Below are 17,416 nucleotides of genomic sequence, written 5' to 3' on the forward strand. Positions count from 1 at the left end.
AGCAGGAAGCAAACGAAGCAGAACTTTGTCCCTTCCTTTATGGTAATCTTTTAGAATGCTTTGAGCAAAGTGTGTTTGATCTATTTCGTATTCTTGTAGCAGCATACTAAACATTTCAGTGTGCAAGCCGCTCAGCTGTTTCATTGCCATGTGTTGCCTTGGGTTCCTCCCTAAAACTAGATGTGTGTTGTAGGAGTATACAGTACCAGTTGAATGCTTTGCTGATAAATTACTACAAGTTTCTGCTAACAGGAAGCCCTTGTCTGAGATTGAAAGTTAACTGCTGATTTATGTTACGTCTGAGAAGCTGAGTAGCTCTTGGTGCTTTTTCACTGTTGGAAATTTTCAGTGATAAATAGAACTTGTCAAGTGAGATACAGGGTTTTGCTTGTTTCATTTGTTTTGGGGTTGTTAGCTTTTTCATGTTATTTCCTCATTCTATTTTTTCTTTTCCTCCAGCGGATGTAAACTTTGCTTTGGAACTCAGTGACCTGAGACATCGACATGGTTTTAGGATAATTTTGGTACACAAAAACCAAGCTTCAGAAGCACTGTTACATCATGCTCATGAGCTTATTTGTTTTGAAGAATTTATTTCAGACTTGCCACCAAGGTTACCACTGAAAATGCCGGTACGGCTTTTAATTAATGCAACAGACATTTTAAAGTGTTAATTTTCTTTTCTCCTCTGATTTAGGGGGAGAGCAGGCTGAAACCGAGTATGATTTTAATACTGAGACCTGATGCCTGCTATCTATTTGACCACTGTCTGTATTTCAGTTACTAACATGTGAACGTATGCTTTCTGCTTTTAAGATTGAGAAAATGAAATACAAGTAACTAACTAAAACAGTAAAATAGCAAGGTCGTGTTCTTATCACTGAAGAATTTATCAGATAATGTATCTTAGATGCCTTTCTTTCGCTGGCAAGAAGTTAGGGTAAGGACTTAATTGTGCATTAAGAATAGCTCTGTGCTGCTTTTTTAACAGTTTTGAGTGACTGTCTACAGCTTTCTGGGGTTTTTTGTCTTCCTGACAATTCCCTTGGGAGTTAAGTTGTCTTTGCACAACACCCAGGGCCTTTTCTTTCTTTGAAATAACTTCTGGAGCTATGTGTTCACATGCATGTGTAGAATATATAGAATTTTTGGGTTGCAAACAGTGATGCTTTCGTTATCTGGAGAAGTGATCAGGTATTCATCCATTGATCAGGGACACTGTAGTAGCTTCTAACTTTAAATTGTGTTAGAGATGAAAGCTTGAGGATCTATCTACCTTAGTATGAGAGTTTTCCAAACAAATTAAATGCTGCAAAAAGAATGATGGAGGGAGGGGGAAGGAGAGAACAGTCACCAGAATCAATGTAAAAAATACTGGTTTTGAACAAGAGGGTATTCTGACATAAATTAATGTTTTACTCCCTTTAACCAGGCATGCCATACGCTATTATATGTTTATAATCTGCCAACAAACAGAGACAGCAAAAGCATCAGTAACAGACTCAGGCGTTTGTCAGACAACTGTGGAGGGAAGGTGCTGAGCATTTCTGGAAGCAGTGCAATTCTCCGATTTCTAAATCAAGAAAGTGCTGAACGGGCTCGGAAGCGGATGGAAAATGAAGATGTTTTTGGTAACAGGATTGTAGTGTCTTTTACTCCCAAAAACAAAGAACTTAATGAAACAAAAAGCTCCAGCTTTGTGGCAACTGAAAAAGTGAAGTCTCCCAAAAAAGTTAGCAAGAGCACAAAGCTGTGCCTCCTCAACAAAGACTCAGTTGATCAGCCTTCTGGTACCAAAGGCTCTGCTGGGAGAGCATTTCAGATTCATGGATCTATCATCAAACCCACGAATGTTAAAAGTTTACAGGTATTGTTGTTCTGCCTTGCTTAGTATTCTTGTTTTGTGTTCTGAGGATTGCTTCTATTCCAGTTTCAACTTGCCAGTCCTCTTAATGAATAGCGGATGTGTAATGACATTCCCAGATGAGAGCTCTATTCATCAGCTTAGAAAACAGACAATGAATTTGAGGGCTGTTTCCCTCCTCCTTGCCACCTTTTCCACAATTTGTAAGTAAACTGTGTCTGTGCAGTTTTGACTTTTGTATTGGTGTTGAGTCTAACATCTAGAGTGATCCACTTGGCTAGTTTTAAGGAAAACTAGGATAGATCTACAATGTGGCAAAAATACTTTGACAGTTCACTGTTTTCTGTCACGGAAAATCAAATACTCCTAGCTATGAAATGTCAGTGAAAATGCTGTTAAAGACTTACCACTTATGTAGGTTTCCATCACAAGGAAAGTGTCTGAGGAATGCCTGGTGTCTTTTATGCTGACCTTTGATCTGTTTCTTATAGGAGCTGTGCTGCCTTGAATCAAAGACCGTCAGCGGAAATACTGAAAATCAGCAAGAACATTTGAGAGAACAAATTCCTTCTCCTCAAAGTAACTCTAACACGGCAGTTCCTATGTCTCTTGCAATCAAAAGAACTGGAACAGGAGAATCATCCTGTAAACCTAGTCAAAAGTATGTTGAAAAATAAAGACATCTGATAGCTACATTTTTCTCACTGATTTTTTTTTTTAATGTGAATTTTGCAACATAATGTGTATTCTTTTTCTTAAATATATTTGTGAATAGAAAAGAGATGTCTGCTTCCAGGAGCATTACCAATTCCCCTGTGGATAAAAAAGATAAAGATGAAACTGTATTTCAGGTCAGCTACCCCTCTGCTTTCAGTAAGTTGACGGCCTCAAGACAGCTCAGTCCTTTACTCATGTCTCAGAGTTGCTGGTCATCTCGGTAAGTGTCTGTGTCTTACCTGGGAGGTGAAGTGACAGTTCGCTGAGGTGTGTGTTGATTATTGACAACTGCAGATGGAGTTCTGTATGCTGAGCATGTAATACACTGAGGCAAAAGGAAACTGTGGTGCTGCATAACAGCTAACAGAGGGTGGATGTGAATGTAAAATGGAGTGAAGTTTTCCAGAAGTTTATTGTGGCAACTGTTTCCTGGAAACTTTGTCTTTAAAGCTGTTGAAAAAAAACTGCAAAAGTATAATAGACTACTTATTCTTCTTTGACATTCCCAGCAGAAATATATCCAGGCCCGTTAAATTCTTGTAGGCTTAAATATCTGGCCTTTGCCAATTATTAAAATCATGTGAAGGAGTTTGACTTTTTTAATGTTAATAAGGTAATTGACACTTTGTGTCAAATGTATTATTGAATTGGGTGACTTTGAATCACAGTAAGAATGATTTTCCTTTCTAATAGGAAATGGTTGTCTCGTTACAATGTTTTGCCTGTGGTGAAATTTGTTTTGCACACACAGGTACTGGGAAAATATCTCTTAAGTGCTGTATTTGTGCGCTTGATCTGTCTTTTCTGATTAATTTTGAGATGTGTGTATCAGAATTGTTCAATAGCTACTCTAGCTCATGTTTTTGTTTTACCCAGAAGTATGTCTCCAAACCTCTCAAACAGATCATCTCCACTCACGTTTAATGTGGTAAATCATAGCGGTGGTACAGACTGCCCTGACCCTTTTGCAAATGGTGCAGACATCCAGATCAGCAATATAGATTATAGATTGTCCAGAAAAGACCTGCAGCAAAACTTACAAGAGACTTTCTCAAGACATGGCAAGGTAAAGGCTAACAGACCTTTATTAAATGCTTTTTAAATACTTATTGTTTCTGTGTTTATGGACATGTTTGTGGCCCAGCTTAAAGTGAGTAGAAATGAAATCTATGCAAATGACTTCTAAACTTTTTTTAGAAGGGAGGTATTGTGTATTTTCCTTTGAAAAAGGACCAGATCATCACTTGCACCATGTTCTTTATTTGCATGTGGTCTTTACTACTCTGGTATTCTGAGGTTTTGTGTATAAAATTCTTAAGTGGCTCATGAGTCAAGCAGGGATGAGACTTAGGCTTTAGCTATGTAACCTTTCTATGTGTCAGCTTAAACATCACAGTAAAAACTGAGTTTCTGTTTTGGATCAGAAGCAATCAAAAACAGCTAGGGAGAGTTGAATCAGTAAAAAGGAACTATGCAAGTAGTTACCACTTCTGTAGTAGTCCTGTTGTTGTCTGATCTGTAGATGACATTCTTCCAGCATAATCTTCTACATGAGAAGATGATGCTTCTGTTACGGTAGTTTCATGGTCTTACCTTGCCAAGGCTCGCTGCATTCAGTTCTTGTTTGCATTGTCCTGTTGGCAATGGCTCATCATACTCTGTTTCCTCTTGCGTTGTGTTTTGCTCTTGGCCAAAGCAAGGCTCTGCTACTCTCGTATTGGTTATCCTGTTGGTTAATTTGTGATAATGGTGTTTTTTTACTTCCAGGTAAAAAGTGTAGAGCTCAGTCCTCATACAGACTACCAGCTGAAGGCTACAGTTCAGATGGAAAATCTGCAAGAAGCGATCAGTGCTGTCAATAACCTTCACAGATACAAAATCGGCACTAAGAGGATCCAAGTCTCATTAGCAACGGGAGCTGCTAGTAAATCACTCTCTCTACTTAGGTAATAAGCACATGGGCACCTTCTTAATTGTTCTAGCATGGATTTAATAGCTGAGATGATTTAAAATACTGAGCAAAGGCATGATAGGAAGATAAAGTGAAATCTGTCTTACGACCTGATGAATGGGTTCAGTACAACTAGGCTAGCTTTCAGTTCAGCATTTTTGCCCTGCTTGTATTTTAAGTTGTATCTGAAGCAACTACCTCTGTTTAACAGTGCTTTAAGTTTCACCATTACTCTTTCCTAATACTGATGTACCCAAGTAATTTTGTGCAGCTAAGACTGTTCTTGGCATCTTTATTTAGTACTTCTTCCAAGGAAGTGTGCATGAATTTTCTCTTTGAGAGTGGGATACATAGTTTAAATGCTGTTGGTATTTCCTTGATCTCATTTTTCTATATGGAAGACTGTAGAACTAGAGTGCTGATGCTAGTGAGAATAGAAGTGTTTTTTCAATTTTTTCCTTACTGAAAGAAAGTGTTAGGAAAAAGTTGTCTCTTTTTTTTTCCCAGAAAGCTCTGGAGAAAATAGTGCTTGGAGTGTAGAGTACTCTACAATTATGTAAACTATACAATGGCAAGTAGTACAACTTTGTCATTCTTGCCTGTTAGTTGATGCCTTAAGGTCTTAAGTTACCAGCCTGGTCATTACGTTATAATGCTGCAGCTTGAATGTTGCATTTTTATAGATGCTTGAAATCTTACCACCACCTATGAAAGATGCAGCTCTTTCAGGCACATTGCCTAGTGAGTTACCAGGAGTGTTACTACTTGTACTCCCCTGAAGTGTCAACTTTTGTAGTGCAGGGATGGAAGGGAATGCTGTTTGTCCTGTTATAATTTATATTTCATAAATGGCATCTGTAAATATCTCACCAATTTGGGCTGGAGACTAACACTAATGTATTAATTTTGTGCTAATATTACAAAACTTCTGTTACAGCTCAGAAACTATGTCCATTCTGCAGGACGCACCTGCTTGTTGCCTGCCTGTGTTCAAATTCACAGAGATCTATGAAAAAAAGTGAGTTATCAGTTGTTCTTCAGTGCTTCCAAAGAGAATCTAATCTTCTGTTATTGTTTACAGTGAATTATAGCATTAACAGAATGGAGTCTTTTGGGGTTTTTTGTTAAATGGTGCAGCATGTTATCTTTCCAGAGGCACTGGCTGCAGTACTGGTGTTTTAGAGGGTTATACTTTCAGTATTTTATTTGTGCATTTATCCCCATGTAGAAAACTCAAGTTACCTCAACGTGTCACAGAATAGTCTCTATCATATTCCTGTCTGTTAAAAAAACGTAGATTACTACCTTCTCTGACTGTTTATAATGTGGATTTATTTCAATTTTTCTTTTAGATTTGGGCATAAGTTAATTCTCTCAGACTTATATAAGCTAACGGATACTGTGGCAATCCGTGACCAAGGAAGTGGGCGGCTGGTTTGCCTTTTACCCAGCAGCCAAGCCCGACAGAGTCCCCTGGGATCTTCACAGTCACATGATGGTTCATCAGCAAACTGTAGTCCTATAGTATTTGAAGAGTTGGAATATCACGAGCCTGTTTGTAAGCAGCATTGCCTGAATAAAGACTTTATGTAAGCTGTGTATAAAATACTATCAAACCTTACAAAATATTTGAACAGCGTTTAACACTTGCAGGTATACTAGAGTTGAGGTGTATATGCTTGTATAGCCTGCTCCTGTCACTGTTTATATGCTGCCAAAAATAAGTCAGGTAGAAAGCAGTGAGATGGCGCAGTGAATTTTCTAGGCAGTTCTCATGGATCAGCCTGTTCAGGTAAGATTTTGTGTTCTGGCTTGGCTGCCAAGACTGAATACTCCTGAAGCAGCAGCTGAAAGGTATGCTACCTTCCTCTGATACAGGGAGGTCGTACATACTGGAGATCTCTATTAGCCTGAATTTTAGTATGTAATTAGAGCTGGAACTGATCATTCTTCCTGTGGTCCAGCTGCATTTAGTGATTCATACTGGGCTGAAGATTTCCTGAAGCCATATATTAAGTTGTTTTATTTAATAGCAGCCAGGTTGCGGTACTAGAGCAGTTATTAGGTGGTCACTGTGAACTGCCTGGTATGTGCTGCTAAAATTTAATTTGAAAACTTTAATGATAATTAAAACGTGGACTTCTGAATGTTGCTTGTCTCCTGGAACTTTGCTGTAGCTGTATGTATTTTGTGAAGGAGAAAAGATGGAAGTTGCTTGTGACTGTACATAGTGGTATTGTCAGCTAGTAGCAGTGTATCATGCATATAGTATGTTTGCTGTGGGTATGTACTTGAGCACAGGTATGCTAAGCTAAAGCCAGGTGTAGAATGAGCGTATCAAATTCAATCTCTTGTTTTTGCAGTGAGCATGAGTTTGATCCAGATTCGTACAGAATTCCTTTTGTGATCTTGTCTCTGAAGACATTTGCTCCCCAAGTTCATAGTCTTCTACAGACACATGAGGGTACTGTGCCTTTACTAAGGTAAAGTATTTTAATTTAAGCTTTTAGTGTAAGGCCTGATAGGTTAAACATTTAAAATGCTATTGATGGCTGTTGTAATGCTCTGAAACGACCTGTTGCATAAAACCTCTGATTATGTAAGGTGGTATCTCTATAGCAGATGAGAGCCTTATGAAATTATTACGCTTTGAATTCTTGTGGAGCAGAAATACTACACCTACTTGCAATGTGCATTTTATGATGACTTCTGTAATGTGTAATTAAGCTGTTGAATCCTCTTGTTCAGGAAGTGCTTAAATTAATGATATTTTTAGGACAATTTTATAGCAGTACTTTAGTGTATAACGGAAGTTTTTTTCTCTTCCAAAGTTTTCCTGATTGTTATATGTCAGAGTTCAATGATCTTGAAGTGGTGCCAGAAGGCCAGGGTGGTGTTCCTTTGGAGCATCTAATTACCTGTGTTCCCGGAGTTAACATAGCCACTGCCCAAAATGGCATTAAAGTTATTAAATGGATACATAACAAACCACCACCTCCTACTACAGGTAAATATTTCCTTTTAAAATCTTTTCTCTGAACTATCTGTCCACTAAAAAATTAATAGTAGCATTAAATAAACATCTTGAATAATTGTTAGAAAGGGAAGCTTTTGGCTTAAATGTTCATTCTTTATTTTTTCCTGTGCTCTAGCCTGTGTCAAAGAGTGGTAGAAGAATATTAGTGAAAGGTTCAGTAACAGGATTTTCTTTTTTTTTGTAGATCCTTGGCTTCTACGTTCTAAGAGCCCTGTAGGTAATCCACAACTTATTCAGTTCAGTAGAGAAGTGATAGATCTACTTAAAAGCCAACCATCCTGCGTCATACCTGTCAGTAAATTCATCCCAACATACCATCATCACTTTGCAAAACAATGTCGTGTGTCTGACTACGGGTATTCTAAATTAATGGAGCTCCTAGAAGCAGTGCCGCATGTACTGCAAGTGAGTTACATGGCACGGTTCTGTTTAACTTGGACTTGTACCTTCAGCTATCTGAATGACTGTTTGGTATGGTGTAATAGGTGCTACACCTTGAAAGAGGTGAACCTTGAAGCTTAATTGTCTTTTTTGATGTTACGGGTTTGTTTTTTGTTGTCCCCACCAACTATTCAATCTAAGCTTCTGGAATGAAGTTTGAAGCTGCTTTTAGCCTGTGGCTAGTGGTCGAGTGAAAGGTTTTTGTTGTGCTTTGTCGTACGAACACAGCAAATGCTGAGTGCTTGTATGCTGATGTATAGTCTGTGACTTGAAGGATTTTGGTGTTAAGTCATGTGGCCTTATGTCACGAAAAAGAAACGCTATGGTTACATTAGCTTATTGCTTTGATCACCAGCTGGTTGTAGAGTTTCAAAATAACCAATGCAAATGTGCAGTGGTTTGAATTGCACTCATGGGGGAAGTATTAATTTCTTGATGACATCATATGCTTTAGTGCAGGAAGTGTGTGGCTTCATGAGGCTGCCTTTCCAAACACTGTTTCTATTGCATCCTTTATTCCTAGCCTGTCTATAATAGAACTGCTTTTTAAAATTCTTTTGTAGAAGAATTAACTGAGGATGCTAGGTGTGAGTGCTCAAATAAAATTTTCTTTCAGATTCTTGGTATGGGTTCCAAACGCTTGTTGACTCTAACGCACAGAGCTCAAGTGAAGCGCTTTACTCAAGACTTACTGAAGCTTCTCAAATCCCAGGCCAGTAAGCAAGTTATTGTGAGGGAATTCTTACATGCTTATCACTGGTAAGTTGTCTTCAATGAAACAAGAACAACTGCGCATGGCATGTGTGTTAATGGTGGTTTTAAAACCTAGTGCAAGAGAAGTCGGCACTTTAAATAGAAAACTTCAGTAGAGAACTCTGGCAACTCTATTGTCTCTCTGTTACCTTGAAGTTCAAACTTCTAATGAAAACAAGCTAAAAGCTCTCTGGCAGACTTTACTGCTTCTTTAGTATTAGGTGCACTTAACTTTACCAAAGTTTGAAATGGGTTCTTGAATTTCATTAGTTCTCTTTGAAGCCATGACTGCAAGGTTGGATTTAAGCAAGTAGGTCATGGTGGATTAACATGAACAATGAAGGGAAAACTTAGTGTTAGTCTTTCAGAGGGAAATATAAAATATAGAGACTGATTGTCAATAAATACTACTTTAACTGGATCTAGCAATGGCACAAAAATGAGGATCAACACCTGCCTTGGTATTGCCAGAAGAGCGTTCTGTTGTAGCATGGTAAAAAATAGTTTGGTTTTTAAGAACCGAGAATAATGCTTTGCTTAATATGAAAACAGAAAGGAGTGCTTAATGTGCTTTGAGGAACCATAGCATCTTAGTGCTGTGTGTGGTCTGTCTTTGCGTGTGCGCTGTTGTGCTGCATGTGCTGACAGCTCCTTTGTGGGGATGCACACTTCTTACATTGCCACTACTGGCGACAACACCTTATTGGCTGTTTCTGAATCTACTAAATGTGCATCTCCGTTGCAGTCAGCTCTGGCCATTTGTTGAATAAGGACATATGTGAAGTGTTCTTGCTTCTGAGATGCTCCAGTCAGGGGGGTGGGGAGAAGAAAATATTTATTGCATTACATAGTATTGGAACCTTTAAGTGATCTCTGCCCTCTCCCGAGGCCTAACGTTGTTTAAGAACAGCCTGTATCTGTAACTGTGGAGCAAATACAAACTGCTGGAAGTGTAGCCATATGGAGCTTTAACAGAAGTGATTTAAAGTGTAACTAAAACCTGAGCTTGAAAAATGACTGAATTGTTGCTTAGCACAGCTAGTTTGAGGTTTCCACTGGTTGGTACGTGCATTGTCATGTGAACCATCAGTGTATCTTATTTTTCTGGTTGGTAGAGATGGATAATTTGATTTAAGAATACTTCCCCTTTGATTCATGTGCTAGTATTACCAATGTGAAAAATATGCCTTTAAGGATTCGAGACTTATTCTCTCAACCTACGCAATTTTTTACCTGCACAGTTTGCATTAATACCTGTATTATACAATGTTCTAAAACTTCCAGGTGTTTCTCCAAGGACTGGGATGTTACTGAATACGGAGTTTGTGAATTGGCTGATATTATATCAGAAATCCCAGATACAACCATCTGTTTGTCACAGCAAGACAATGAAATGGTAATTTGTATTCCCAAAAGAGGTATGTCCGTGTACTTTTTTACTATTGCCAAAGAAATTGTTCCTAAAGTATATTGGAGTGGCTTGGATTTTTTGATAATTTAGTTTCTACCTTCGTAAGTCAGTCATGAACCTCTAGCAAATGAAGAATTTGTCATTCTAGGAACACTTAAAATGGAACAGGCAGGAAAGCAGGTGGCAGAACACGTAAAATAATGTCACTGCTCCTGCATGTAGTAAACCTTTCTGTGCAATGATTCAAGTGGGTGTTATCCACATAGCAAAAATACCAATGTATTTGGCTACTTAATTTCTTCTAAAGTGCTGATCACCCCTTTTATTTTGGACTTTAAATATGTAAGCTTATTAAAGGTCTTCAGCAGCAGTAATGGCGTGATACGTGATGAAGCTGGAAGTCAATCGTCCAGTTATGTTCTGTCATGTTTTATGTGTGTTGGTACATAGCTTTTGTTTTGCTTTTAATTTTAGAACGTACACAAGAAGAAATTGAAAGAACCAAACAATTTTCAAAAGAGGTGGTAGACTTACTGCGCCATCAACCCCATTTTCGAATGCCCTTCAATAAATTTATTCCTTCTTACCACCACCACTTTGGTCGTCAGTGCAAACTCGCTTACTATGGTTTTACAAAACTGCTTGAACTCTTTGAAGCCATACCAGATGTCTTACTTGTAAGTTCTAAAATCCTAAACTGTACTAAAGCATTTTTCTGAGATCTCTGCAACTGTTTCAGCAGGGGTTATGTTTGTCATTAATCTTAGTGTGAGTTACAAACCATGCACCTGATATTTAAGAAAGTCTTTGATGTAACCCTTCTGGTAAAGTGGTCCAAGGTTTTTAGCACATTCAGACTAAACCAGTCTGTTAACAAAATCAAGTTTTATGCATTGGATTATGTTTACAGAATTTGCATTTCAGAAACGACATGGTTTTGCTTGCTCTATAGGTGTCCGTTAGGTAGCTGAGCCGGCTACGTATCAAACGATTGACTGCCAACACCGAGTTTTAGTTGCAGATTCACCTTTGTTCATCCAGACTAGGTAAATTGCTTCAAGAAAGTGTAATTGCTGTTTTGTAGGTATTGGAATGTGGGGAGGAGAAAATTCTCAGGCTTACAGAGATGGAACAAGTCAAAGCAGTCGCTGCCCAGTTCGTTAAGCTGCTGCGATCTCAGAAAGACAACTGCCTTATGATGACTGATTTACTGACAGAGTACAGTAAAACATTTGGATACACGCTGCGTCTTCATGACTATGATGTTAGCTCAGTTCCAGCTTTAATGCAGAAACTTTGCCATGTTGTAAAGGTAATCTTTTATCGGTGTAGTTTATCCCTCTAAAGTATGTAGTGTTGTATTAAGGAATTTCCTGTCTCAAATACGAAAAACAATATTTAAAGTTGGTGCGGGGAATTCTAAAGGGATTTTCAAAGCAGTTTCTATGTTCCTATGATGTTCTCTTTATTCTTTATGTAACCTTTCAACTTTCTCTGGGAAAACTCATGCGTGTTTAGGAAATAAGTAAAAGTACTTATTATAAGAATACAAATTGGGTTTTCCCACCTGACTTCTGACTGCCTAAAATAAAAGCAATGATTTACTGATGACTTCAGTAGGGACCAGTCTCTGTTCTATATTCCTATTTGGTAATCTGTGGTTTGAGGCTTTCACTCTGAATATAAATGGGTGGAAGGTCTTGCAGGACAGAGGAAAAAGGGTTACATCTACATGATCATGGGCGTACTGGTTTAGTTGCTTCAACTCTGTTTATTTAGCAGCTGGAGTACAGGTCCAGCTGATGTGGAACAGGGTAAAATCAAGTCTACCATGTGGACAGAAACTGCTATGTGGTTTTTTGTCTATTTGAAGTAAATTTTTCCATTAATAAGCTGCTTTATCCTGTGTGCTGTTGTCTAGGGGAGTATCAAATGCTGGTCTGTAATATCAGATACAGCTGAGCTCAAACCCCAGCTGCACAACTAATTTATAAATTAATCTCTTCCCTGTCCCTAACCTCATTCACTATTCATTTTTCTAGGTTGTTGATACAGAGTCCGGCAAGCAAATTCAGCTGATAAATAGAAAATCTCTGCGGACTCTGACTGCCCAATTGCTTGTCTTGCTGATGTCCTGGGATGGAGCATCTTTTCTCTCTGTTGAACAGCTTAAACAGCACTATGAAAAAATACATGGTACTTCACTTAATCCATGTGAATATGGATTTATGACCTTAACTGAACTCCTGAAGAGTCTGCCTTACTTGGTTGAGGTATGGAAGCTTTCTTCCATCCTAGTGCGTTTCATACTTGGAAAAGACCCTGTGACTAGAGGATATGGGAATAAGCGCTCTAATTCTTTCTCTTTTCTAATAGGTTTTTACCACTGGTGCAGCAGAAGAATATGTGAAGCTTACAAATCTGTATATGTTTGCAAAGAATGTAAGGTCCTTACTTCACACTTACCATTATCAACAGATTTTTCTTCATGAGTTCCCAGTAGCATATAGCAAATACACAGGAGAAGTGCTACAACCTAAAGCGTATGGATGCAATAATTTAGAAGAGCTCTTGGGAGCAATTCCACAGGTGTGAATAATTCTGATTTGCACAATTACTTTGAGATTTCTGCATGGATTAAATGTAGTTATGCAACTGCAGTTTCTTTAATTCATGTCAATTACTGGAATTACCTTCTCCAGGGAGGCTTATACCAGTTGTTCTGAGAAATCTGGACTATGTAATAAGGAAAAGAGAATTTTTTTACATGTTTTAGTCAAATTTTGCTTAAGAACTGTTCTGGTGAGGTCACAAGCATCCTTGGCATCTTTATCAAGTGAGAGAATTGTTTTCTATTTTGAGTAAATGACTGTACTGAAGGTTCATCTTGATCAGGGTAGATGACTGGTTTTGGGAGTGTAGTGGGACCTTTTCAGAAGCGCCATGTAGTGGAATCTTGCTGTGGCATCATCACGTCATCCACGTGTCCTAACTGCTCTAGGATAATTTTGTGACCCAGTTTGTGGGTTTAAGCTTTCCTCGAAGTAAATCAGTCTTTCAGGAGAGTGACAACATGGATTTTTGCAGCTCCATGTTTAAACATGCAGTTTGACCATAGTTATTACTCTTTCTAGCCCTAGAGTTTGCCTGTTGGCATCAATTATTTTGAGACAAAGCTTTTACTTGGGTAGTGTAGTACAAATTAGCAATGTGATTTAGTTTACTTTTAGAAATAAGGTCAGTGTAAGGCTAGATGAAAGGCAGTGAGTAAGCTGCTCTCGGCTGAGTTTAGGATGTGCTGATGTTTAATTCTGTTTTTTCCTTTGTAGGTGGTCTGGATTAAAGGACATGGCCATAAGAGAATTGTGGTACTGAAGAACGATATGAAAAGTAAGTTATTTTGATTTTGAGCAGCATCTTAGTTACCTTTTTTCTTTTAAGAGGTGGCTTGAGTAAACGAACCAAATGAACTTGCCTTTTTGTAGCTCGTTTTAGCTCACCTAGTTTTCCCCCTGCTGATCATGCGGATGATCATGGAAATCAACTTGCTGACAGTAATGGACACATTATGGAGACCCCAGGACCCACTTCATCAATGGAACTAAGTCTAACCACATCTGGCAATGGTAATGCAGAGTTGATTTATGTAAGAAATCTATTATCTTAGGGGAAATAAGCACAATAATCAAAGCAGCATGGGGAAAGCTGTGTGAGTTTGAAAGCTGTTGAACTTCTCCCATAGTATTAGTCATGCATCGGTGTGTGTATATATAGCTGATAGATTTTAGTAATTAACTGCTAGATTCCATGGATTTTAGTGGAAATTAAAGTCTGTAAGCATAAAGTTGAGAAGAGATGGTTAGTAGCAGCTTCTGCTAGGAATGTCTCCTGTGTTCTGATGGGAACGTACTGCTCTTTTGTAGTGTTTTTATGTTGACTTGGTTACTTATTGCAAATAACGGCAGTCCGGCTGGTATAAATCTGTCTCCAAACAAAAATAACTGGGAAACGGTGACCTTGTAGTTCATATCTTGCTGTGGTCTCCAGGTCTTCTGCCATCTGCACGTTGGAGAACTTGTGAAATGGTTCTTGAGTTACTTCAGAAGTTTAGGCTTGTCTCTTTTAATGAGGGGGAGTCACTTTATTTTGGACCTTTTAGCTTAGTTTTCACGTGTAAATGTGGTGGTTGGTACATAGTTACTAAGATATTCGTATGTCTGCAGGGGAGTTGTCGGGTAACTGGCCCTTCTCTGTTAAAGACTGTTTCTGTAGGACTTGTTTCCTCAGCTCTAATACTCAGATTTGGCAAACACCAGGTTTCACTATGGGGTATATTTACTCAGGCGAGCAGCAGGCTCAACACGCTATTGCTTTGTCTGCTGTATTGTAATTAGGTGGATGCTCCTGATGCAGCACAGTAACTTGAATGGATCTGAGGTTAGTTAGCATTAATGAAATCGGTTTGATATTAGTATCTCAAATACAGCATAGGTCTCAAACCCTCAGAGCTGCATCTGAAGACTTTATATTTACCAGCTCATACAGTGAGACCTTCACAACTTACAGATGCTTTGAAAGATGTTCCCTTATTTTTGTAGTTTCTAATCAAACTGAGCAAGAACTTCTTTGCCTCACAAATACATCTCCCATTGACCTCTTGTGTGAGCCAGTTCCTTCCTGCCTGCCGTCCCCGCAACTGAGACCTGATCCAGTGGTTCTTGAGTCTGCAGACCTCATTCAGTTTGAGGAACGCCCCACCCCTCTCTCTGGTAAGGGTTTGCCTAGGTTGTAGTACCTATGGATGGTAACTCAATTTGAAAAGTAAAACATCAAACAAATGGTTGGTCGTATAAAGTTCCATGTAAATACCACACAGTGGAGAGTGGAAATGCAGGTGGCTTCCATCAGAAACTGAGTACTGACCATAGGTACCTTTATTCTGGAGGGAGTTTCATAGGGACTTCATCCACTCCTAAAACTGTGTTTTGCCAGCCTGTAGCAACCTTTTCACTACAGTAACTTCATAGTGCTTTTTTGAGCAATGGGACAATGTGTGAGAATTTCTAAACTGCACATCATGCAGACAGAGCCAGAAGCAAACAGAGAACATGACACATTTTCTGGCTTCAAATCAGGCCGACAGTCTCTTTCTGAATATTTTATTGCCTGTTACCAGAGAAATAGTCTTTATTTTTGAAGAACAGAGCATCAGTAAATTGAGTTTTCATATTTATTTTAGAGATAATGATTTTAACAGAAGAGGAGAAACAAAGGATTGTTACTACAGCTCAAGAAAAAATGATCTCTGGTTCTGTGGTATCTAGTACCACTGAGAATGCTTCAGTGCCTCCCTGTCAGTCCTCTGAAACTCAACTGAACAAGGAAGCAATGGACAGCCCAGCCAAGAAGCAACACAAAAACAAGGTGAAATTGGCAGCAAACTTTTCACTTGCACCTGTAACCAAGCTTTAACTCATTCTTTTTAGTGTGAATGACAGGTACCTATGGACTCTGCACAAAGAAAAGCTATTTGCTAACCATTATGTATTTTAATGAAAGGCCTAGAAGAATTAATTTGTATTTAATGTATTCTGTGAAGATTTTGTTCCTTTTACACTGAACACAGCTGTCAGCAGAGCAGATTTTCTATTATTTTGAAAAAAATCTGGCATTCGTTAAATTATTCTTAAATTTTACAGTTTTTCATAAATGTGTGTTCAGTAAAAGCAAAATATTAATTCATCTAAAATGGAACAGATTTTATTTTCTTTAAGCCTCGTTGGTGTAATCATACATGTAGCATATCGTATTCCATAGGCTGTTGCTTACTGGTATTGTTTCAGACAGTATTAATAAAATGCATGATCTGTCTTTCAAAAGCCTGTTGAGAAATTTTAAGTTGCTGACCTGAAATGACAGGAGTGAGGTGGTTGATTGTACTCTGGAGGAGAAACTTGTTCTGACTTTCAGATGACTTGTAACTGCATTGGAAATTCCTTTGTCTGTAGAAGATTATGTGGCTTTTTTGTAAAACTCCTTTTAAATGTAGCTTTCAGTTCCATTTAGGAGCTTTCTAGGACACTGATGCTTTAAGCCTCCTTTTTATATGTAGTTCCAGTCGGGCATTGGCTTTGGTTAAGGAAAAGACTGTCTTGGTGTTATGAGTTCAAGATACAGACACACACATTTTATTGTGTCTAGAAATGAAGTTAGGAAGATTCTGATATTTCTGAAATATGCATTTAATGCATAAATTACAGATAATGGAGCTGGTCTTACTAAAATGTTCTGCGATGGAAGGTATCGATGCTATTTCCACCTGTAAGGAAAGTTCTAACTACATGTGGAAATGCTAAGGTTGTACTACTTAACCTTGTTTTCTATTTTTAAGCATGTTCAGTAAATGGGAAGCTGCTTCTTCATGCTGTCTTTTAGCTGTGTCTGTTTTTATTCTAAAACTTCTAGTGTTGGAAGCATTTTTCAATTTGTGGTATCTTGTGTTGGCTTTTGGAAGGGCCTGCTTTGAAGAGAGGTTATTCAGTGGATGACCTTAACTCTAGTTAGCAGAAATGTCCAGTCTATGAGACTTTATACCCGTTCTGGGTAACCATGGCATTTACAATGGGTTGTATTTGCCAGGCAGCAAATAAATTGCTTGTAGTATTGAAAGAACCTATACTAGAGGTTTTCCACTGGTCAGCGGAGTATTTCTAGGAGGATTCTGTTGTAATATAAGAGATGAAACATGGGCCCTAATTTATCAGCCAGCAACAGGCAATGCCACTGAATAATGGCTATAGACAGAATTTTACTAGTCAGATTTTGTTATAAAATCTTTTAAATTTAGGCAAGCATTACCAGTAGTGAGCTTATAGCTGTTGTGAATGCAGAGCGACACTTGGAGGTTTTTCTGAGCATTGTGGCACAGTATTTTGAGTCCTTAGTAAACCTCTACAGGCATACTGCTATAGAAAGAAATTTAGAAGTAAGCTTTCTTGGAATGCTTTTAATGAGTTGAATGCAAGAACATCTGCTTTCACCTTGATAAGGTTAACACTGATCAGTCTAGATCTTTGTTTCAGAAGAGCATGCACTGGAGAAAAGACCAACCTGAAATTATATTTTCATGAGATGCAGCTACAAGTCATCTGGAGTACTAAAGAAAACCAGGTTTTTGCTTCAGAGGAAAATGTGGTATTTGTCGAGTGGTGGGTATACCATTTATGGAGGTCAGCACATCTT

At 38.3% G+C, this 17,416-nt stretch overlaps 1 protein-coding gene across 1 annotated transcript in view; it reads left to right on the forward strand.

The window, feature by feature from the left end:
* KIAA0430 (KIAA0430 ortholog) overlaps positions 1–15,942 on the forward strand; it is a 22,432-nt gene extending 6,490 nt beyond the window's left edge. The window contains exons 6-26 of the mRNA XM_010133877.1: positions 460–632; positions 1,433–1,867; positions 2,356–2,525; positions 2,640–2,801; positions 3,458–3,647; positions 4,349–4,527; positions 5,470–5,550; positions 5,885–6,121; positions 6,896–7,015; positions 7,364–7,539; positions 7,754–7,974; positions 8,627–8,769; positions 10,048–10,181; positions 10,649–10,851; positions 11,259–11,486; positions 12,217–12,447; positions 12,551–12,763; positions 13,504–13,564; positions 13,660–13,800; positions 14,773–14,943; positions 15,414–15,942. Coding sequence (XP_010132179.1) covers positions 460–632; positions 1,433–1,867; positions 2,356–2,525; positions 2,640–2,801; positions 3,458–3,647; positions 4,349–4,527; positions 5,470–5,550; positions 5,885–6,121; positions 6,896–7,015; positions 7,364–7,539; positions 7,754–7,974; positions 8,627–8,769; positions 10,048–10,181; positions 10,649–10,851; positions 11,259–11,486; positions 12,217–12,447; positions 12,551–12,763; positions 13,504–13,564; positions 13,660–13,800; positions 14,773–14,943; positions 15,414–15,646 — 3,902 coding nt within the window. The 3' untranslated portion in view covers positions 15,647–15,942. The remainder of the gene's footprint in view (positions 1–459; positions 633–1,432; positions 1,868–2,355; positions 2,526–2,639; positions 2,802–3,457; positions 3,648–4,348; positions 4,528–5,469; positions 5,551–5,884; positions 6,122–6,895; positions 7,016–7,363; positions 7,540–7,753; positions 7,975–8,626; positions 8,770–10,047; positions 10,182–10,648; positions 10,852–11,258; positions 11,487–12,216; positions 12,448–12,550; positions 12,764–13,503; positions 13,565–13,659; positions 13,801–14,772; positions 14,944–15,413) is intronic.
* The last annotated feature ends 1,474 nt before the right edge of the window (positions 15,943–17,416 follow it).

This window comes from Buceros rhinoceros, unplaced genomic scaffold, assembly GCF_000710305.1.
Source record: "Buceros rhinoceros silvestris isolate BGI_N320 unplaced genomic scaffold, ASM71030v1 scaffold25393, whole genome shotgun sequence".
In the NCBI taxonomy this organism is placed as follows: Eukaryota; Metazoa; Chordata; class Aves; order Bucerotiformes; family Bucerotidae; genus Buceros; species Buceros rhinoceros.